At 41.0% G+C, this 23,020-nt stretch overlaps 1 protein-coding gene across 1 annotated transcript; it reads left to right on the top strand.

The window, feature by feature from the left end:
* Positions 1 to 113: 113 nt before the first annotated feature.
* OGA (O-GlcNAcase) lies at positions 114 to 22,675 on the top strand. Its single transcript, XM_063405463.1, has 16 exons — positions 114 to 665; positions 4,250 to 4,301; positions 4,625 to 4,722; positions 5,937 to 6,067; positions 6,728 to 6,899; positions 7,775 to 7,873; positions 8,020 to 8,304; positions 8,833 to 8,991; positions 10,276 to 10,886; positions 11,275 to 11,449; positions 14,989 to 15,074; positions 15,932 to 16,036; positions 17,593 to 17,678; positions 18,576 to 18,768; positions 19,556 to 19,715; positions 20,401 to 22,675. The coding sequence occupies exons 1-16, from the start codon at positions 479 to 481 to the stop codon at positions 20,535 to 20,537; spliced, it is 2,736 nt and encodes a 911-aa protein (XP_063261533.1). The 5' UTR covers positions 114 to 478; the 3' UTR covers positions 20,538 to 22,675.
* Positions 22,676 to 23,020: the final 345 nt, after the last annotated feature.

Below are 23,020 nucleotides of genomic sequence, written 5' to 3'. Positions count from 1 at the left end.
GCGTGCGCTGCGGGGGCGCGCTGTCTCCCCGCGCAAGCGCCCTGACGCCGCCGCGGCCTCGCCCCTCCCGCTGCCGGCCCCGTCGAGCACGCGCAGTGCGCTCCCTCCCCCGCCCCGCGCCTGCGCACACCGCGCGCATCGCCCGCCCGCCTCATTCCCTGAGGAGCCTCCCGCGCCCCAGCCCGTTGTTCCCGTTCCACCGGCGCGGTCCCGGCCGCCTGCGTCCTTCGCTCTCTTCCCGCCGAGGCAGACGCTTCCCCTGCCCCTGCGGCGGTCCCTCGGAGCGGGACGGCTGCGGGCGGAGCGGCGCGGACCGGTTGGGGCCGGTTCCCCGCGCAGGCGCAGCGCCCCGTAAACAGGAAGCGGCGGCGGCGGCCCCGGAGCGGCGGAGACAAAGGGGCTGCGGAGCGGGGACGGCAGGGACCCGGCTCGGCTCGGCCCGGCCCAGCGAGCGGCGGCGCTGGCGGCGGGCGGCAGGATGGTGCAGAAGGAGGGGCAGGCGGCGCTGGAGGAGCCCCAGGGCAGTCCCAACCCGGCCGGGGTGCCCGGCGCCCCCTTAGAGCCACCGGGCGCCACGGCAGGGCCGGTCCCGGGGGGCGAGGAGACCGACACCGAGACGGAAACCGCGCTGGGCTCTCGCCGCTTCCTCTGCGGAGTCGTCGAAGGTGAGAGGTTTTAGAGGGGGTCCCCTCTGGGATACAGGGGGTGCGAGAGAACGGGGAGGGTTCGGTGTCCGCGGGAGACCGGGGCTAGGCTGGTCCCAGCTGCCTTTGCTTTGCTGCCTCCTCCCCCGCCCAGAGGAGCCCGCTCGGCGGGGAGGTGGCGTGCGGTTCTTGGCCGGGACTCCGCCAGGGTGGGGAGGAGCCGCAGTTCCCGGGCGGGGCTTCTGCCCCCGGGGCTTGTGCTGGAGCGGGGAGCGCCCTTTGATGGCAGCTGTGCGGCGGGGCGAGGGCAGGCCCGGCACCCTGCGCGCCCATGATCCCGCAGAGAGGTTGAGGAAGTGCTGGGGCTCGCTTGCTCGTACGTGTCCAAAGGGGGAAGCAGGAGAGAGCAGAGCTACCGCGCGATTATCTCGGCTGTACGTGCTCTTCCTGCGCTCTAGAGGCTCACCTTCAGTCCTGAGTAGGTGATTCAATAGATATCGGCTCAGTAATTACCTTTAAATGCACCTTGTTCTCTAAAGTGTTATAGCTTATCATTTTAACTGTAGAACAATCCTCAGTCTTTTAACACAGCTGCACCATTAAAAGGTTTAAATTGTTATTGAAGCTGCAGAATAAAGGGACTTTTTGCAGTTCTCAGTAATGCATTTCTGACAGTTCAGTTAAGGTAGGTGGTTGAAAGTCAGCAGGAAAAATGGGTTTATTCCCAGCAAAACCCATTGGTTTAAGATGGTTTATTTCCCATGATCTTTTATTATTTCTGTACCAATAGTGATTTTTTAGGAGGAAAACAAAATGATTAGCAGATGGAATGGAGAGAGGAACAGGCAGTTTATCAAAGTCAGTTTTTGCATTACTTTGCAGACCATTTTCTGTTCATATCTTTAAAAAAAGGATCATTTGGCTTCTGTAAATACGACTGTGAGAGGTGAATTGGTAGGCCTTAAATACAAGCAGTGTGGAGAAAAAAGCCTTTCTTTTGCTAATAGACTTAATTCTGTGAAGGTAGATGCCAAATGGAAGGCTTTGGAGACACAAAACAGTGAAGAGAAACACAGATTGTAACAGCACGTTTTCTCATGTTCCTGCTGATACCCCTGGAACATCACTTGTTCATCCAGTTTTCTATTGTAACCACTAAGAATACCATAATAATTTTTCTTGTCGTGTTAGTTGCGTTGTTGGTTGCCTCAGCATATATTTTGTTGCAGGTGTTCTTGAGTGTACTGTGCACAAAACAAAGCAGGAAAATGGCCTCTGCCCGATGAAGCTGTCAGGCACTGGTTAGGAGTTACTAGTCTAACAATAATATGTGTATGGGGGGAAAAAAGGAATAGGGGAGTGTTAAAAAAAGAAAAAGGCAAACAAAAAACCACCACTAATAGAAAAACAAACTTGTGGTGAATGAGGTAAACGGTAGTGAGTGAAAACATCTGTCTCATTAGTGACTCAAGGGAATTACAGAGTTAAGAGAAAAACAGGAATTAACTTCAGAAGTGTAGATAAATAGTTGAACAGAGAGTAGTGGTTAACACAAACTAAGGTGTAGTGAGATTAGAGTGCTGAGATAGAGAATTTGGATCTTTGGTAGAGAGAGCAGAGGGCAATTTGCCAAATACTGTGTGTGCATGCTAAGAATGTGCAGAGCGTATCCCAGTTACCAAATTCGCTGTTTTGCAGAGTAATAAGGTCTGAGAGATTGTTGAATGCAAAGCTTTGGTTCACTGCCTCTAGGATGTCCTGACTTTTAGTGATGGAAGGCGTGGTAGTGGGATGAGGTATTTTGGCATGATCTGTTGACTTTGTATTAACCTGACACACAGTCCTGAGGGAGTAATACAAAACTAGGTCGATTTTTTTAGTTGGACAGAAAGATCCAAGAATTGTAATCAGCTGGTGACAGTAGTAACCTAAGAAATGTGGTAACAGATGGAAAAGTATTGCTACATATTAGCCAGTTCTGTTCAGCCTGATTTTTTGTTCAGCCTTTGTTTTTGGTAACTGATTTTCTTTTTTTTTTTTTCTTTTTTTTTAATGGTAGGCCGTGCTGTGCTTTAGGTTTGTAGGTCTGAAACAGTAGTATCGTAAGTAAAGCAAAAGTGTTGTGAACGAGTTAAGAGGCACAGGGGATATTCATTAGGTCACACAGGATTTAACTTCTTTTGTGAATTCCTGAGCTTCCAGGGCAGCATCAGAGTTAGGAAACTATAGTGAAAATAAGAAATTCCTTCTGGGTGAAGTAAGCTGGGAGGTTTTCAGGCCTCTCAGCTCTCTCTTGTTGTTCCCTGTTGCACTGGGCAGTTGTGAGGATAAGTAGTTGCTCAGTTTTGCCACATTGTGATGCCAGGCAGTTTGAGATCACTCTTAGAGAGAATAATTTTTAAAACTTGAGCCTCTTGCTTTAAGCTTCTGAAAAGAGCATTGTACACTTAACATGTAACTGAAATACAGTATATGAAAATGGCTTCAGTTGCATCAGTTTGGAGTTTTGGGAGGTTAAAGGGTGGTTGTGACTTCAATGAGACTGAATATTTACAGATTTACAAGGGTGAATAGCTTTGGAAATGGAGATACTGTTTACCTTTTGAACTGGTGCTCTGTGGGGGCTTGTGAGCTTTGTGTATTAGTAGTATCATTCATCACTGAGTGGCCATGCTGTTTGAAAATAAGAGCTTATTAAATTTCATGTTATTTTAGTCTCTCATCTTCGCATGAACTGCAAGCCGAAGCTTTGTTTTGAAGTGCCCACTTGTGGCTGAACTGTTTGTACATAGGTCTTAGTGAGCTGGCTTGACTAAGAGGGCATTGAGAGTGCATTTTAAAGTATTGTGTTTCTAGAATGGAAGGATTAGATTAAGCCAGAAGCAGTTGCAATTTCCATGGAATTATATGACTTTCAATATACCACGCTCTAAAATCACTTGGGTTGACGCTTTTATATATGATTATTCACAGACATAGTATTAGCATGTAAAATGTGAAAGTGGTAGAGTATCAGTTTGCAACTTAATTTTGACAAAGAGCCTGTTAAACAGAATAAGAAAAATTAAATCCTAAGCATTTTGTTGACCCACTTGCACATTTTTTTAATTGTACATCATCTTTTCCAGTATGTATTTATATATTCTGTATATATAAATCCTATTCTGTACCACCACTTAAGCATTTTTGAGCTGGTAAGTATTTTCAAGTGTCTTTAGTATTCAACTTAAAATCAAATCTATTTTTTAGGTGTCTGGAGTGGTAGTTTAATTAGGTTATTACTGTTCAGTCTTCTGCTGTAATAATGCTGACTTGACTTGTCAAGGGCATATGCTCAGGAACAGTTTGTATTGTGAAAATTAATTGCTTCAGTGGCCAAAATTATAAGACCTTAGATCATAAGAAATAAAACAAGTTATAATTGCATTTTAAATTTAGATCAGTTTAGGTTATTACACTTTCCTCATGCTAACTATTTTTTCCCTTTCTGCTTTGGGAAGCTTTTTGATAAACGTAGCAAAAGAGGAAGAAAATGGTAGGTTGTGATACAAAGTTTCATGAAGCAGGCATAATCTAACTGGATAATTCTAATCCTTTGCCCATAGGATTTTATGGAAGACCTTGGGTGATGGAGCAGAGGAAAGAACTTTTTAGAAGGCAAGTCATGTTTCCTCTTACTGCAGCACATTCCATCGGAATGTAATCATAAACTTTCACTTAAGTCTGGAAAGAATTATTGTTCTAACCTAGAGCAACTTTCTGCCCAATATCTGTATTTCTGGGGCTTTGTATTCACCTTTTCATCTTGCATATACCAAATTTGTCCAGTGTTATTCATGCTTAAAGTTATTGTGACTTAATAGTATAACACAATGTTCATTGAAGAAAAAAAATAGATCGAGTAAAAGAATAATGTGAAGTAAAACACAGAATTCCTGAATTTGTAGGCTATTTCAAGACTTTTTTTCCTGTGTTTTTAGGCTTCAGAAGTGGGGACTGAATACATACCTGTATGCTCCAAAGGATGACTACAAGCACAGGATGTTTTGGCGAGAAATGTACTCTGTGGAGGAAGCAGGTAATTGCCTTTATTTCTCCTCTGTGTTTTCTATAAGTAGATTTTTGAATTAAGTGGATATGGCTGTGTATACTTGTGTGTGTTTAATCACAGTAGCCATTCCCAAAGGTGACTGAAAACCTCTTTTTAATACCCTGCAGGTGTGTTTATTGGAGCTTTGGAACAAGCATGGATTTACTTCTTTTAACTATAACTCCAGATGATTTCTGAAACTGCTTTTAAGGCTTTGTTTTACAAGATTTATTTTTTTGTCACAGGAAAGGTTGCTTAGACTTATTCTTCTGGCTCTTGAACATCTGGGCCATATTTTGAAGTAGAAATTACTTGCTTTAGAAAAGAAAAAACAATTGATGAGCAAATAGCGTGTCCTTTTATGTGAATCATTAAGCCCTTGTCTCAATGAAAAGAGTGCCTGTTGGAAAAACAGCTCTTGACCAGTTAGTCAGAACATACAAGATCTGTTCACATTAGTGTGAGTTGTTTTATCCACCTCTGGCATTTATGGGATTTATGATGCTTTATTAAACTGAGGTGATGATAGTTTTCCTTGGGTGAGGGGAAGAATTATACTCCCTTGAAATTAAATAATCCTTCTTGGGAGCCTCTTTGAATCACTGCTGAAAAATAATCTAAAAGATACTGCAAGGTAATATCCAATAACAGCAAAAATTGTTAAATATGCTAAAAATAATTATATTCATTAATTCTGTGAAAGATTCAACTGCAAGTTTGTTTCTTAAAGCAACTACTTCTCCAGAGGGATGTTAAACGCCAATTTTTGTGTGCCCAAGCTTTATTCATATGAGTAGTGTGTGAACCACTGTCACATGGGGTGATATTACTGCAAAAATTGTTAGTATGTGTGGGAAAAGTGAGTAATAATTCGAGAACTGTTGATGTACGTACTGTGGAAACAGACTACATCCATATTTGTCTCACAGCATTGAGATAAAAAAAATTTGAAATATTTATAAACATTTTAACATGGAAAATGAGAATATAAGGGCAGTTGTTCTATTCCTTTTGGCATAATTGCTGAAAATTCTTCAAATAATTTGATGTTCTTTGCTGTGTTAGTTTCAAGAAATTCCAGCAATTGTTTTTTCTAATTATGATAGAAGAGGTATCTGCACTTTGTAATATACTTTAAATGATGCCTGAGAATTTTTCTAAAATTGTTGAGTCCTTCTGAAATATTTTAATTTAATTTCCAGAGCAGCTAATGACTCTAATATCAGCTGCACGAGAACATGAAATAGAATTTATCTATGCAATCTCACCTGGACTTGACATCACTTTCTCCAATCCTAAAGAGGTATCCACGTTGAAACGCAAGCTGGACCAGGTAAGGATGACACGGACTTAGCACAGGTCCGGTGCTGCTTGGTTTGGAAGCTCCAATTCTCTCCTCACTCCTGCAGCTTTCACCAGCTCCTTGAACCTTTCAGCAGTGGTGTTAGTTTGGGTGTCTCTGAACGGTTCCAGTGGATGTGTTCAAGTTGCATTGCAGAGGTAGCCAGTGATAACTTCGATTTACAAATATTCTCATCTTGTATTGGATGCTGAAGGCTATTTTTGTCTTCAGAGTATTTTGGAGTTTTGAAGCCAAGACGCACTGCTAAAAGCAAGAATTCTAGCCTACAATAAATGCCTTTGCAGACCTGACATGCACTCTCCTTTGTTCTCCTGACTCTGCTCCTTTGTCCAAGTGCTATTACAGAATTAGCTTTTTTTCCCAGCTGTCCATCCTGTGAGATCAGCTTTGGATGGTTAAAACTGGAACAGATTGCAGGTCTTTAAAGGTTTAATCTTTGAGAGAAGCAGAGCTATGGGTCAGAGACAGACATTCACTGTGAGTGGAAGCCAAAGTCTGTCTTGCCTCCACTATATCCCCATTCTGATAGCTGTCTCTAAGGTAGATTAAATTTAAAAATCCTATAGTTTGATTAAAAGAAACAATAATAATTTAACAAATTAAACATTTTGCTCTTGTCTCTTGTATTAGGTTTCTCAGTTTGGCTGCAGATCTTTTGCACTGCTGTTTGATGATATCGATCACAACATGTGTGCAGCAGACAAAGAAGTTTTCAGTTCTTTTGCTCATGCTCAAGTCTCAATCACAAATGAAATTTATCAATATCTAGGAGAACCAGACACATTCCTTTTCTGTCCTACAGGTAAAACAAGCAGAATAGTTTCCTTCAGCCTTAAAGGAGGGGGACTGTTACCTTACTGTTTGAAAAGCTGGTTTAACATTTAATAACTGCCTTAAGGAGTATTTGGGGGTTGATTGAAGAAATTGACTTACAAAGGAAAGTTTGGTTATTCAGATGTATGCAAAGATTTTTCCAAATTTATAAATCTCTGAAAGGCTCAATTCCAAGCAAAAAAGGCAGCTTGATAGAACAGTTCAAGAAGTTTGAACTGAGAATTAAGCTAAAGAAAAATTTATTTTTTCTTAAGTTGCACTGAAATATTTGCTTCTTGAATGAGCAGGGTGTTAATTTCTAAGAATTTTTTTAAAGTAGAGGTAGTCTGTGCTTACAGCTGTCACTGGTTCCTATTTTTAATAAGATTGCTCACTTCACTAGTCACCGAGTTGCTTTTTTTATCTAAAATTATTTTTAGTTTAGCCCCTTACACTGTAGTATTGTGGTTCTGTTGCAGACCTTAACTTCAGAGACATATGTTCCATTGTTAAGAATTTTAGGTATTTGCACTTTGTAATGAGTCTTGGGGTTTTCTCATTCTCTTGGATACTATCTTCTGTAACATGGCCTTGTATTTATGGACTTGATTCATTATTTCCTAATTTTGATATTTGAGCAATTTAAAATAATTCTCTACCATTTGTTTTGGATATTTATGCTAAGTGTCATTCGTAATGTCCTTTTTATTTATACTTCAGACTTTTGGGCCTTATGTGTTTAATTTTAGAAATGTTTTTCATTTCCAAGGGTGGTATTCTCTCAATGTGTCTGTGGGACAATTGAGTATGTTGTCACACATCTGCATCCTTCTAGTAACAGTGACATTCTCTTTTTCTGTGCAGAGTACTGTGGAACTTTCTGTTATCCAAATGTTGCCCAGTCACCGTATTTACGGACTGTAGGAGAAAAACTGCTCCCTGGAATTGAAGTGTTATGGACAGGTAAAGATTGATGGCTTATTTCTTTTGTTTTGTTCGTGTTAAGTATTTTCTCGTATTTAGTAAAATAAACTGTCCAACTACTTGAGGTTGAGTGTTCCAAGTATATGCAAAGCCCTCTGATTATCCCATTTCCCATTTTTGCTTAGGTCCGAAAGTTGTATCCAAAGACATTCCAGTAGAATCCATTGAAGAAGTTTCTAAGATCATCAGGAGAGCACCAGTTATCTGGGATAACATTCATGCCAATGATTATGATCAAAAGAGGCTTTTCCTTGGGCCTTACAAGGGTCGGTCAACTGAACTCATCCCTCGACTGAAGGGTGTTCTGACCAATCCCAACTGTGAATTTGAGGCCAATTATGTTGCCATTCACACACTTGCGACCTGGTACAAGTCCAACATGAATGGAGTGAGAAAAGATGTGGTGATGAGTAAGTATGCAGAGCTGTTTGCTGAATCTGTGCTTAACCATATCAATCATACCAATTCTCAGTGTTTTTAGTGGTTTTATCTCTTCCTTGCCAATTTCTGATGATCAGCTAGCCCATTCTGTTCCGTAAGTAAATGGCAGTTGCCTGAAAGATAATGATCTTGCTTTACTGACTTCCTGGGCTGTATCTGTAGTACATAGTATCAAAGCATTTCTTAGTCTTGAGAGGTTTTTGTGGTTATGTAATTAACACTTTTGGAAAGCAAGTTTAATGCCCAGATTTGAAATGGGTAGATGGATATGATTTCATTAGAATAGAAGCAGTTCAGATCAGAAGACAACCTAAATGCCAGGGTGTCTGGTTTCTCTGTTGACATTGGTGGCGACCATAATTTTCCTCTTTTTTCTGATTAGAATCTAGTAACTTATCCTCCTTGTGAAGTAAGACCCTGAGTTACTGTATGCCTTGTCTGTTTTTGCTATTTTAAATTAAACTGGTGTGATAACTTTTTAAAATTTGTCTCTGTAGCTGATACTGAGGACAGCACGGTTTCGATCCAGATTAAATTGGAAAATGAGGGGAGTGATGAAGATATTGAAACAGATGTTCTCTACAGCCCACAAATGGCCCTGAAGTTGGCCTTAACAGAATGGTTACAGGAATTTGGAGTACCTCAGCAATACAGCAGTGAGTATGATCTGGTATCATTCTGGGACTGGTAGAAAAATGGTATTAGATGTTCAGTATTTGTGTTTAGATTAAAGATACGTTACAGGTCCTGGCAATTCATACACTTCAGCTAGAAATATTTTCTGCCATGGTAATTGGGGAACCTTAATTAAATAGTAAGAATGCTTGATGTTCTGCAGTGTGCTTGTAATGCTCTGACTGATCAACAAAAGCAATCTTGATGTATTATCCTTTGGCACTTCTGATAGAAGGCAGGAAAAGGTCTGGATCTTGCTAGTCCCAGTCCTTACTAGACTTCAGTGGAACCTGAGAGAGTAGGAAGTACAGTGGGTGGGGTTTTTTTCAGGTTGATGTTAGATTGTTGTAAAAACTAGTTCTGATCCTGAAGACTCCATGTTTTCTGGTTGTTTTGAGATAGTTTAACTTTCCTGAGTTTGTCTGCATAAACCAACTGAGTTCCTTCCAGCACTGGGCACCTTTTTTGTACTGGTGGGAGCTTGGGATATGAGGGAAAATGTGTTTTTCTCTAGTGTGGGTTTCAGTGATCAGAGCATCTTTCTGTGATACCTGATGATGGAATGGGAGGAGCCTGTTCTCCCAGCTGCTCTGCTGCATTTATGCTTTTGAACTGCTGTAGAGTGTTATATCTTTCTACAGCCCAGCTGCAGCAGAAACACTGGGTGAGGAGTAGTAATTCAGGTGTCAGTCTTCCTTCATTTTCATAGTAGAGTTTTAAGTTGGAAGGGACTTCTTTGAGGTCTGTCTTGAGTCTAAAGATCTTGGTCAGGGAGGGTGAGTTAGAGCAGGTTGTCCGAGATTGTATCAGGTAAGGTTTTGAATGTCTCAATTTTCCCCAGGTTAAAGACAGATTTGAAATATTTAACTGTCAGCTTATCATATTAAGCTTTTATTGTGAACTGTCCTTTATGTTCAAATACAACTTTACCAAGTCAGTTGATGCAGAGGGAAAAAGTTACTTAAGGGAGCTTTTTATTCTGATGACATAGGTAAAAATGCTGCTGGCAGCACATAAGTGTTAAATGATTTTCCTAACTTTTTCTTCATCCTATTTTTGCTTACCAGTTATGAGAAAAGGAAACTTGCAAAAATCCAAGGCAGTAGTTAGAATTACATTGACAGAAGTGAACAGGCAAAGTACCAAAAGGAAGCTGTGCTGATGGGATGCTGTGGTAACAAAATTATCCATTATTTGCACAGGTTGCTGAATTGAATGTTAGTTGGTAGCTAGTGGAAACTAAACTTGTTTCTTCTTATTCTCAGGTAGGCAAGTGGCCCACAGTGGTGCTAAAACCTCTGTAGGGGATGTAGGGCCACTGGTGGCACCGTCCTCTTTAAATGCAGCAACAGTGGTTACCACGGTGTACCAGGAGCCCATCATGAGCCAGGGCGCGGCGCTGAGCAGTGACTCACCGGCCCTGGCCAAGGAGGAGGAGAAGAAGCAGTCGGATGAGGAACCGATGGACATGGTGGTGGAGAAACAAGAGGATGCAGACAAGAGTGCAAACCAGATACTGACAGATATTGCCGAAGCCAAGATGGCAGAGGAGCTGAAGCCAATGGATACGGATAAGGAGAGTATAGTTGAGTCAAAGTCTCCAGAGATGTCTATGCAGGAAGACTCTGGTAGTGACATTGCACCTATGCAGACTGATGAGCAAATTAACAAAGAACATTTTGTGCCTGGGCCAAATGAAAAGCCTCTTTACACAGTAGAACCAGTGACTTTAGAGGACTTACAGCTTCTTGCTGACTTATTTTACCTTCCTTATGAACATGGACCCAAAGGTGCACAGATGCTGAGGGAATTCCAGTGGCTCAGAGCAAACAGCAGTGTTGTCAGTGTTAATTGCAAAGGAAAGGATGCTGAAAAAGTGAGTGCAATCTTGTTCCTCTCCTTTTATGTCAAAATCCCAAATACTTTTATCTGTTGTCTGTAACAGAGACGGGTTTTAAATTGTAAGACCTGAAGGGTAGTGTGTAATACACCACAGGTCAGAGTAATTTTGATTCCTCCAGTGCAATCTACTGTTTTAAGCCCTGTAGCACCGTGTAGCTATGAAGGCAGTCTGGTATCTGCATTTGACCAGTGTTCCCTGTACTGCTTCACTTCTAACAGCCATAGAGAATATCTGTGAGTCATGTGTGGTGTGATAATCCATTCTGGTAAAATGAAATAATGGATTGTGTAGTCTTCCTCCATATTTGGAGTACCTCTCCTCTCTTGGGGCCTGTGTTTGATCTTGTGGATTTTTTTCATAGATAGAAGAGTGGCGTAACCGAGCAGCCAAGTTTGAAGAGATGTGCAGCTTGGTGATGGGCATGTTCACTCGCCTCTCCAATTGTGCCAACAGGACAATCCTTTATGACATGTACTCCTACGTCTGGGATATCAAGAGTATTATGTCAATGGTGAAATCTTTTGTGCAGTGGTTAGGTAGGTGCATTGGGAGCCATTATAATCCCAGATAGCATCTTTTTTATGTGTGTTTTTAATTAGCCCACGGGGAAAACAGAAGTATTAGGCGAATGTGTTTTCTTGGACAGGGGGTCTGGTTTGACCCTGTTTTAAAGGTTTTCCTGTCTTGCTATTTGAAGCAACGCTTGCAGTGAGTTTGCTTTGCTATTAAAAGTGAAGTCTGCTGGATGCTTAAGATTGGAGACCTTGATTTTCTTCTTGGGCTAATGAAACTTGAATCTCATCTGACACGTAAGTGTTGACTTTAACTTACTCTTGACTGAATGCACACTGGACTGTGCCATGTAACTCCTTGGATGCCCCTCTGTATGATTGGAAATGACACTACGAAATGTGATCACATCAGCCATCTGCTGTTTGCTCTGTCTTGATAACATTATTGCTGTCTTCAACAGACCTTTCAATGGGCCTGGCCATGAGGAAGGTGATCCTCCCAGCCCCTGTGCGCATGCGAGCTTTAGCATAAGGCTATTCTGGTGCAAAATAATTTCCTTTAAACACTTTCCAAATTGCTGAATTTTTAAAGTTTTTTTGTTTTTTTTTTTAATATATTTTAGTTTTTGGTAGTGGGTGGAAATTGTGGAGCTCTCTGGACAGATTTAGTCTGAGACTTAAAATGATCTTGAAACAGTTGTTTGTTTGTTTTGTTTTTTAATGTGTGACACTTTCTTCTTTGTTTTGGCTTGTTTTGTTGGTTTTTTTTCCTGAAAGATTTTTGGGATATCCTAAGTTGCCAGATAGCACCAGCATGGCCTGGGTAATTCTAGTGACCTCATTTCACTTTCAGGTTTCAATCCAACTGTAAGGAATATGCTGTGGAGTTGCTTGACATACACAGCAGACAGCAAAGCTGATGGTCTCAAGTCACACTTTCTGTAGCTGTCACAAACCTCACAATGGCTAGCCATTACACAACCTTGGTTTAATCCTAGTGTTTGGATTGTCTTGAAATTATATCCTTAAATACTGACAGATTTAAGCAGAGACAGAAGACCTGTTAAATCATGAATTTGGTCTGTGCCGAACAAATTCCTGTGTTTTGGACTTATTAAAGATCTTATTCCTAAACTTATAGTTGATAAAGAAGAGAGCCTTTGAGACTACCTTCTGCAAAGCACAGTAAAGAAAACTAGTGGGGGAGGAAAGCTCAGCAGCACTGTAGTATGTTAACGTTTCTCTAACAGCCTCGTGCTGTTTTAAAAGCCTTAGTTTGTGCATTTTTAAGTGTAACACAACTCCTCCAACTTTACTATCCTTGCTGTATGTTGACCTTTAGCTGGACAGAATGCTCTCTTCTTGATAATGTAATCTACTTATAACTCTAGGCTAAAGCTCTATGAAGGGAACAGTGGTTCTTCTTGTAGTGTTTGAAAACATCGTGGGCCCAATGCGGACTCCATTTCAGAATTATCAGACTATGTACTAAATTGCTGAAAAAGCTGAAATTGTTTTCAGTGTCCCTGTAAAGTTGGGTTCAAGTCTCTAAATGTATCAAATATTTGGAATAGTTCACAGTAGAAGCCAACTCCGTAAACATGAACACTGTTAACTTTGGCACTGTTCTGTTCCAGTACTCACACTGGTATTATATAGTTGAAAAATTCAGGGGTTTTCACATGTACAGTTTAATACTCTCATGCTAACAGTGCTCTGTGAGAGGGGCCATTTTTATCTTCAGCTTGTTTCATCACTAGTGTAAATACAGAGTAAAGGTCTTTGATTACATACCTCATTATATAAAGTCAAGTACATTACAAATCCAAACAAGTTAGTTTTCACAGTGGCGTGCTCAATGGTCCACTGGATGTTCACTTTCTTCACCTCTCCTCCCAAGTCCAGCTAGCATTCAGTCCCTTAAATTAGTGTGGCTGTACAGTACTATGGATTACTAATGACTTCTATTGTCTTCTTCCCCATTGTGTACAGATGGGAGAATCCTCAGCACAAGTTTCTACTGCTATTGGATGGACAGCGCCAGATGTTCACAGCGCGTCGTCATTAATTAATTAAAATGGAAAGGTTTTGTCTGTGAGGCAGCTCAGATAGATTAGATGTACAACAGGCATGAACTGAAGTCACATTTGCGCAGCGACTAAGGCATTAACTATGTTTTTCATTTATACAGCTCTTCATTCACACAGCTCTTTACTGTAATAATTGGAAGTGCTAGTTAAGTAGTAGTCTCAAAGGACAGACAGATACTGTCTTCCAAGTTATTGACTAAATCTCTTTGGGAAGGTATCTTCTTACGTGAGAATTCTAAAATATGGGAGTAAACCAAATTTGAATTCTTGGATTGTTTCTGAAATTTACCGTACTCAGGGTAGTTTGTATTTAACCTATATTCCTAAACTTGCATAAATGTCAAACTTGGCACACTTTGGGACTCTCTGACTAGCACAACATACTTGTCTGTACTGATCTGAGACTGTTACTTGAACAGGAGGTAGATTGCTGTCCACAAAAGGAAAGAGTATTTGCGCTGCTCCTCTTGTCAGAAAACTAGGCAGGTAGTTGAGATCTCCACTCCAGATACCACTTGGCTTTTTTTTCCCTCTTCAGAGTTGTCATTTATGTTACGTGGTGAAGGCTGCAGTGCCTTGCTGGCAGAACAGTGTTAAAAATCAAACAGCCAATGGAAGGTTCTTTTCTAAAGCAAGTGCAAGCTAAAACTAAGCACTGCAATGGGCCTTCTGCTGCTGGTTGAGCAGCAGGGCCCCTGGTGGGTCCAGTATACTTGAGGAAATTAATACCCAGATACAAAAAACCAAATCTAGGAGTGGCCACCAAGGTGTATTAATTATGTTAATTGTTAAATTGTGAGTTAATTCCAGTTAACACTACTTAGCTTTTTAATGTGCCAACACTACTGTGAAAGTGTGGCCTGGATTATGTAAATCTGTGTAGTCTCTTGCAAGAATGCTATTTCATACAGCTGTCGTGACTGCCTGATCTGTTCCAGGCTGTTAGCATATACTGCTAGTCCTAGTTTTCTGACAAGATTAGAAACAATCAGTACTAAAATGTGACTTCAGAAAGGTCCATTTTTTTTTTCAGGGGCTGTAACAATGGCATTTGTTTGATCTGAAATTTATGGTAGTAGCTATTGAGCTAGCTTCCAAGATGTCAGAGTTTCATAGATGAAATGAATGTTTCTGACACAAATATGGAAAAAAAAAGTGTACAAAACCTGTGGGAAGTCTACGTAGTTCTGCATGGCACCATTCTTATGCCTTCTGGTCTAGAATGAAGTGTGTAGCTGAATTGCCTCACCTGTCTGTTACAGGTGATCAAAAATTTGAAATACTGCAATTAGTGCGCAAGAACCGAAGTTTTATAAATTATACATTATTACAGCCCCTCCCCCTCCCCAAGCCCTGGATTCTAGCTCAGTTAGAGAGCTTTTTCCACAAGTGTATGTTAGCTTTTTGGACATGTAAGACACCCAGGAAATCCCCCTTCTCGTAACATTCTCCGCTTGGATCTGATCTCAACAGGGTGTCGTAGTCAATCTTCAGCACAGTTCTTAAGTGGAGACCAAGAACCCTGGGCCTTTAGAGGTGGTCTAGCAGGAGAGTTCCAGGTATCAATATGACTTCACAACTGAATGACATTTTCTTTGTTTGATGAGAAACCTTTTGTTGCACATCAGAGGTCTGGAAGGATTGGTCTGCCGAAGGCTTTCTGGTCCAAAGCCCATTAGCCTTACAGCTTGGTTTAAAATAATTTTCCTCCCCTTTCTACAGTAATTTCTCAAGGAGATGCTGCCTGTCCCACGCGCATGCGAAGCGCAGCGGCTTTAGTTGTACATTTCACATTGTTTCTTTGCAGGTCGCACAGCATTTTTACCTGCGCCCGCAATTGCACAATGCGCGCATGCTTGTCTGCCAACGGGAATTCCATGAGCAAAAGGGATCGATCCTCATCCAAATTCTGGTTCCTTTCCAAATAACGCTGTAATGTGCTCGATTGCGAGGAATTCAATTGGCAAATATTCCTAGCTCGCTGTTTGTACCATGTGCAGATTTGTTCATGGATTTTTCAGGCGCTATACTTTTCCCCCCTCACAGGTGCTCTGCGCGCAGCAAATTGAATCAGCGCATTGCTTTTGGGATAAAGCGTCTCCTCTGGCCAGTTAACCCTCTTCAGACCAAACCTTTCCTCCTGACGTTCTATGTTCTTAGTGTAGATACCATTGGTAAAAAGTTTTTTAAAGCAGTTAACATTAACAGACTTTAATGTGCTGTTTCAATTGCATATTTTAGAACACCAATTGGATATTTTCTATTCAAATAAGGTCTTTGCATTTGTAAAGCATACCAACCCCACCTTCTTCTGGGGTAGCAAGTAGCAAATGTTAATTTGGGAGTCTGCAGTGCACACCCAAGAGTGATGGGTTTTGTTGTTCATACAGTTATATTAAGTATTTTGTTTTCACAGCGTTTGCTGCCTATTGATGGGGCAAATGACCTCTTTTTTCAACCACCTCCATTAACACCCACTTCTAAAGTGTACACCATACGACCCTACTTCCCTAAAGATGAGGTAACTGCTTTTGACACTTGTCACTTTGTTGTTAGTGATGCACTTCCTTTTGCAGCAACAGTGGTTACTGCTGAGTCCCTTCTTCCCCTAATGAGGCCGGTGTCGTGATATCTTGCACAAGGCACAAATGCCAGCTCACAGGAAAACTGAGGTTAAGTGACATGCCTCTGGTTCAGAACATGCTGTGCAACAGTACGTGTACACCCACAGCTTGATTCCCAGCCTCCCACCCCCTCACCCTTTTAAATCTGTGAGTGCCTTCCTTATTTATGAAAGGCAAGTTAAATTTGTTCACAGCTGGTAGATGAATTCTTGTAGCAGGGAGACATGCAGTGGATTAACCTCAGAGGGTGGGTATGTGTGCCTGTTTCACTCAGTGGTTATTGTGGTACCTGCTGATATTTGTGGAGCTGTTTAGGCAGAACATTGATACTGCATCTCAAAATGGAGCTGAAAAATGTGATCATGGTTCAGCCATATCGTATCATTTTAAGTTACAGTTGGAGGCTTTTTGGTCTGGTGTTGAAAGAATGTTGTCAGATCTGCTGTGGAGTGTTTGATACTTTAAAATCAGGAAAATTTTATTAGTCATTACTGATTAGTGCTTTTTACATTTTCTGTTTTCTGAATGGATCTGTAGTGTAGTTTCTTTCCTATTACTTTGGCATGGAGAATACTTGAAAGTGAGGTATCAGCCAATAGTTAACTCTTTATGGTTGCAGTTTAGACAATGTAGGGATTAATGCAGCTTGAAATCTTGCATTGGTAGGTACACTGACATGAAACAGGAGTTTCTAGGTTGAGTTTGCAGTATTTCAAATGAGTTCTAACTTTAAAGCCAGTCAAACATACAAGGCCGATAACATGAAGACTCCTTTCCCTGCCACTTCTAGGCCAGCTCTGTCCTGTGCTGTTCTCATGGGCAGTGAAGCAGCCTTTTCCAAACCTTTGTGCAGGACTCGATCTAAGCTGACTTTTTCTTTTGTAGAAAATGGAATTGATATTTCTAAACCACCTTAGCAATTAGAGGTGCAGCTAAGCATGCAGTCATAAACAATATTTCATATGAGTTATCCTGTAATTAAAGGAATAAAGAGAAGTGTCAAATGCAAAGCATTTTTGTTAAAGGTGAAGTTTCTTATTTAAGATGTGACTGATACAAATTTGCTCTTTTAAAGAGATTCAGATGAGAGCCTTTTAACATGCAGGATGTGTCTGTCCTTCACATTTGTCAAGGGACTTTCTAGCAATGGTGGTGGTCTTAACTGAGTGTGTAGTATCTAACTCTCAGAATTAATCCTGTGCTATCACAGGAGCGGGAGGTTGACCTCCAGCCTTCCCTTCCCAGCCATTTAACTTAACTGCAATGTTTTTGTAGAAAACTTTGAGTTACTTTCAGGGAAGAGGTGGAGGGAATGCCATCCCTTTGCAAAGATGGGTACTTTAATCTCTGGTGACTCAGCACCTGTCAGTACTAGGTTACAGTCTAACTGTTAATGGTATACTCCCTTTTGAATGTGACTGCTAAGTTGAAATAATCTCTTTTCTCCTCTTAGGCATCTGTATATAAGATCTGCAGAGAAATGTACGCTGATGGAGCTGATCAACCCTTCCATAGTTTACCAGATTTAATTGGAGACAAGTATGTATTAGAAACAAGTGTCCTGCAGAGGTGGTTTGGTAGGATGAAGTCTTGATAGTGTATTTAATTTGAATTTTTAGAATTGTATGTGGGAAGAATACAAAGAACATTTGAAGTAGATAAAATAATTTGCTTTCAGGAAATTGGAGTTTTGGTTTCTTAAAGGGGCTGTTGACAGTTATGTCTCAGTTCATGTGCTGGTCATCTGTTGTGAGCTATTAGAAAATAAATTTAGCTGAAACCTCTGTATTATGAAACCTGTGCATCATAGTATCTTATTTCAGATTTTATGAAAGTATGGCATGAGAGTGTCCATATTCTGTAGTTACCCTCTGATATTTTTTCTGACCTGCAGTAGTTTTTGAGGTGCAGTTTCTCAGCCAAGTGCCTCAAGTTTTGTCTGAAGTACACGTACAAACTTTAAAAGTTATGATAGATGATAGATGAATGTTTAAAAAAATGGGGCATTAAATCTGAGCTGTAAAATGAGCTACTTTGAGTGGAATTTTTTTTTTGTCTCAAGTGTTTAATTTAGATAAAATTTTATAGAGAGTCTGCTTTGAGTGACAAGAAGGCAGTTAAGAGAGGATGTGTAACTGGTATCAAACAATACCCAAAGGAAATTATCAAAGCAAGGAAATAATGGCAGCAGAGCAACTAAGAGCAAAAGCTAAGAGCAGTGTGTATGGAATTAGAGTGTGTAATCCTGAGGTGCAGATGTTGCTTATAGCTGAGCTTTGACAGCTGAGCAGTCAATTAGTGCTTTGTTGGAACTAATTCCATGACTGGAGGACTCACTTCTCTGGTTGACCCTGGAGTCTCCTCCATGGTACCTGAAGGGTATACTTGGTCAAACTGACCTTCTTTTGACTGAATTTGCACTTTTTTTTCCTGCAGGTTAGTTGGAGGTCTGCTCACCCTCAGCCTGGATTACTGCTTCGTGTTAGAAGATGAGGATGGCATATGTGGCTATGCTTTGGGGACAGTTGATGTAACTCCCTTCATCAAGAAATGCAAAATGTCTTGGATCCCTTTCATGCAAGAAAAATATACTAAACCAAATAGTGACAAGGAGCTGTCTGAGGCCGAGGTTGGTATAACCTGTGAGATCAGAACTGTATGCTGAAATCTTTCCACAGTGGGTCTTTGTCTTTTTGATCTCATATAAAATTCAGTTTTTGCACCTTTCTGAAGACTTTGAGCATGTATTAAAGCATCTGATGTATCAGGAGACAGTAAAATCATTCATTGCCAGTCACATACAGCTGTGTGCTGTAATACAACCATGAGGTGTACTTTAGTAGTAATCAATGCAGCAAATGTAAAGCACCTTCATCTAGAGAAAATTACATTTTGAAAATAAAGTATTGCTCCTGCCCTTATCTGCTGCAATTGGAATATTAGTTTCCCCATGCTGCATGTAGAGCACTGAAAGCCACATCAGTTTAACTACGGAAGACAAATTCAAGAGCACTTGGTTTTGTTGTGAAAATCTATGAGCTATTTTTGGAGTGTGACAGCTGTAAGTGGTGCAAAGCAACCTAAAACTGCCTATTAAAAAGGCAGAGAAACAAAGAAGAGTATCTGTGTGCAACCTGTTGGTTATGTGTTGGCTTATATTTTCTTTCACTTGAAGTAAGGGTCACTGAGAAGGAGCTTTGCATGCCTCCTCTGATGGCTGAGAAGCTTTTCTAGCCAGTCTTTTTGTCTAGAGTACAGACAGCAGTTCAGCAGATGAACTGAGTGGCCATCAGAGGTGTAGCTGAAAAGCCTGCTGGTTTGGAGGTACACTCCATGAGCAAAGAGGTCTCCCCTGATAAAGATGAAAATGAAAAGCTGGATAATTATTGAATACCTGTTTCCTGTATTCTTTTCAGAAAATAATGCTAAGCTTCCATGAAGAGCAAGAAGTATTGCCAGAATCGTTCCTTGCTAACTTCCCATCTTTGATAAAGATTGATATCCACAAAAAAGTGACAGATCCAAGTGTGGCCAAAAGTATGATGGCCTGCCTGCTCTCTTCTCTAAAGGCTAATGGTAAGTTTCTTGCACTTAAAATTCCTTGTTTCCTAAATACATGTCATTTCTAGGTGCAAGGCAAGCTTGAGAAGATTTGGGTAAATAATTACAAAAGCTTTTGAACAGCTAACTTCTGCTGCTGCCTTGGAAAAGGGAGCTTTTCATTTTAGCTATTATCCTGCAAATTAGAAGATAGGCAGAACTGAGGGAGCAATTTGGCACTGAGAGCACATATCTTTACATCTTGAACACTGCATAAAAGTCTGTATTTTCCCTGCTGGCACTGGCAATGATGCTTTTTTAAGTTTGGCTGTGTGCACTGGTGGGTATTTACCATCCCTTCAGTATGGGAAGTGCTTGGCTGCCTGCCCTGACTGCGCACCCCACACTCACAGTTCCTCTGTGCCACTTGATGCCCTCTTGCAATGCTGTTTTTGGGGCCAACATCAGATATTTTTGTGTGCAGTGAAAGGTGTGCAGAGGGTTTGCTCAGACTGGTGGATGCCTGCACTGTGCAGTCCCGTCAGGGGATTTATGGCAGCAGTTGTGCTGCCGTAAATCTGGACTCTGGGGCACTATGCTGCATGTGGGCTTGGAGCACTGATTTACCTGCTAAAATAAGTGGGAACTCTAGTAATATTTTATGTCTGTGCTTTTTACAGTAACTCTTCTCCTACAGTATTTTGTTTCTTTTCTTCTTCAGGCTCCCGTGGGGCTTTTTGTGAAGTGAGACCAGATGATAAAAGAATCCTGGAATTTTACAGCAAGCTCGGTTGTTTTGAAATCGCTAAAATGGAAGGATTTCCAAAGGATGTTGTTATCCTTGGAAGAAGCCTTTGAAGTGCTTGACAGTGAACTGTTCCAGTACTGTAGACCCTTAACAGCTGGGCAGGTAGTGGTGGGGATCTTCATATGGTCTAACTGCACAAAGCCAGCAATAAGCCAGCTTGGTAAAAGGGGCTATGCGAAAATCACCCATCACACATTCAGACTGTAATTTGTTGGAAGGGGATAATGCTGCTGAAAACATTGTTATAACAAAGAGAAACCTTGTCCTCTCCTGGTCCTGTGTGAAGTGCCAAGGAATCTTGCATGGGCTATAGCTTCTCAGAGGAATCCCTCTCAATCGGTGCTGTGGTTGACGACAGTTCTCTGTGCTCCAAGTGTCAATAGAAAATTGGTCTCTGGCAGAATGCCTATAAAGATGCTGTTATTTTTCTTTGTCATAGAGCAGGATGTGCAATTGGGAGTTGCAGAAATAGGAAGGATTGCTTGTGTCAATCAGCATTTTTAAAGATAAGTAGTCACAGTTCTATTTTTTACTACCTTTATGCTTGTTGATAAAGCAGTGACCCCTTGTCACTTCTAAATGACCATTGGTTCAAGCTTTGTGTTTTGTTAGGGACAAACGTGCAGTGGTCTGTGGCAGGTCACTCAATGAGAAACTTGTAAATCTCAGTGTATATAAACTTAGCTGTATGCTGAGTAACATTTTGTTTACTGGTTTTTGTAACTTTTGCTTTTGAAAAGTGAAATGGTATAGGTCCAAGACGGCACTTTTGAAAAACCTAAAACCACAATTGAGAACAAGTCTGTCCTCAGCACTGACCTTTCTTACTGTGCCTCATATCCAGGGCTAGGAGCTGACCATTTTGGGAAAAGGGAGCAGATTCCAACTGACCCTTCCTTCAGATAGCAGTTTGTCACTGCTTGAGGGTATCATTCTCCTGGGACTGAAACAGCAATTCACAGGATGCTTTGCTGAACCCGATAATTTTGGTAATGTTCGCATGGGATTATGGATGAAAGATGGTGAGGGAGAGAGAGCTGGCCCACAGCTGGGATTTGTCCTTGGAAGAGTCACCATGTTTCAAAGCCTGTTCGTACTAATTTGATTAAATCAGGGTCTTCAAGTCCTGCGCATTTGTATCAAATAACTTTTCTATAAGAAATGCCACAATAAGCACATTTTTACACATTATTTAAATGGTTATCTACTTTTAAATGTTCTAAGAGTTTAATGTTTTTGCCCAGGGTGGACATGCTTGGTGATGGGATGGAACTGGCGTCGTATGGGACCTGGTAGTCAGGCAGTTGGATCATTAATGGAAATGGTATTTCACAGTAGTCCCAGTGTCCCAGACAGGTGATTGGACAAGGGTATGCACTTTGCAGTACTTTGTTTCTTCCACCTGCTGCCATCAGCTGTCTATATCTTATATTTAAATTTTCCTGGGTTTTTTCAGTGATGCACAAAGGAAGCTTGGTTGCTCTTAAAAGCCTCCAGCTGCATAGAAGTTGATTTGCAACCTGTAATGAATGGCATTAAGACTGCAGTAATGCTCTCTGCAACCTGTAAGGAAATGCTGTGTTTGGCCTTCTGGTGCAGTCACGTGCAAGATGTTTGTTTTTTTTTTTTCCTTTGCAGAATGTGAATGATTTTTAATGCGGTAGCGAAGTATTTAAGTTGAAACAATTTCATTTCATTTTTAGAGAGAGGTATGGGGTTGTGCTGTGGGATTTCATTAAGTCCGAGCTGAATGCCACTAGTTTTTATACAGCTTTGAGTGCATGTTGAGTAGCTGATACCTTGATTTACCAGGTGGGAGTTTTGTTTCTTCATGGATACCAGACTCAACTTATTTTATCTGGATGCATAACGTTACAGCATAGGATGCTTGTGGCCTTATTTCTTGGCTTTTAAGGAGTTGCCACATTTTCTCTTCCTATGAATTTGTTATTATTATAGAAGTTAATTGTCTAAACCTATGGAATGTCAGGCCAATACCATCATTCTAGGATTGTAAAGTGATATGTTGACATATCTTCCATGGTTATGAATTTTCATTAAGGTTGGAATGCCACTTTCATTAATCTGTTTTAGATCAACAGTATCTGTAGCAGAAAAAGACCTGTAAAACTGTATTTGAAGACCATGCGAGAAATAGAATAAAAATTGAGAAGTGAATGTAAATAAATGTGTGTTTTGTGTATGAGCTGGTCCAGAACCAGAAGTGGTTCAGCAACGTACATTACATTCACACTATGTTTGATGTCCCTGGGATCAGCTGTTAGAGACTTGTCTGCTTTTGGTGTTGGCAATTGTATATCCACAAAATTTGACTTGGGAAGATAAATATTGGGATACCTAAAGCAAGTAACTTCCTGCGTAGAGTGACAGCTAAGCGAAGGGATGGGCCAGGGGTATGAAAAGCAGCTGTTTCCTAAGTTGGTTCACAAGAGTTTGTCCACCTGCTGCACAAGTGCACTGGTGGTGTGGTTCAGAAGCTGTACAGTGTGGAGAACAGGATAACACACAAGCC

The sequence above is a fragment of the Prinia subflava genome, chromosome 9, assembly GCF_021018805.1.
Source record: "Prinia subflava isolate CZ2003 ecotype Zambia chromosome 9, Cam_Psub_1.2, whole genome shotgun sequence".
Classification (NCBI taxonomy): Eukaryota; Metazoa; Chordata; class Aves; order Passeriformes; family Cisticolidae; genus Prinia; species Prinia subflava.
This window is presented reverse-complemented; position numbering and strand designations above follow the sequence as displayed.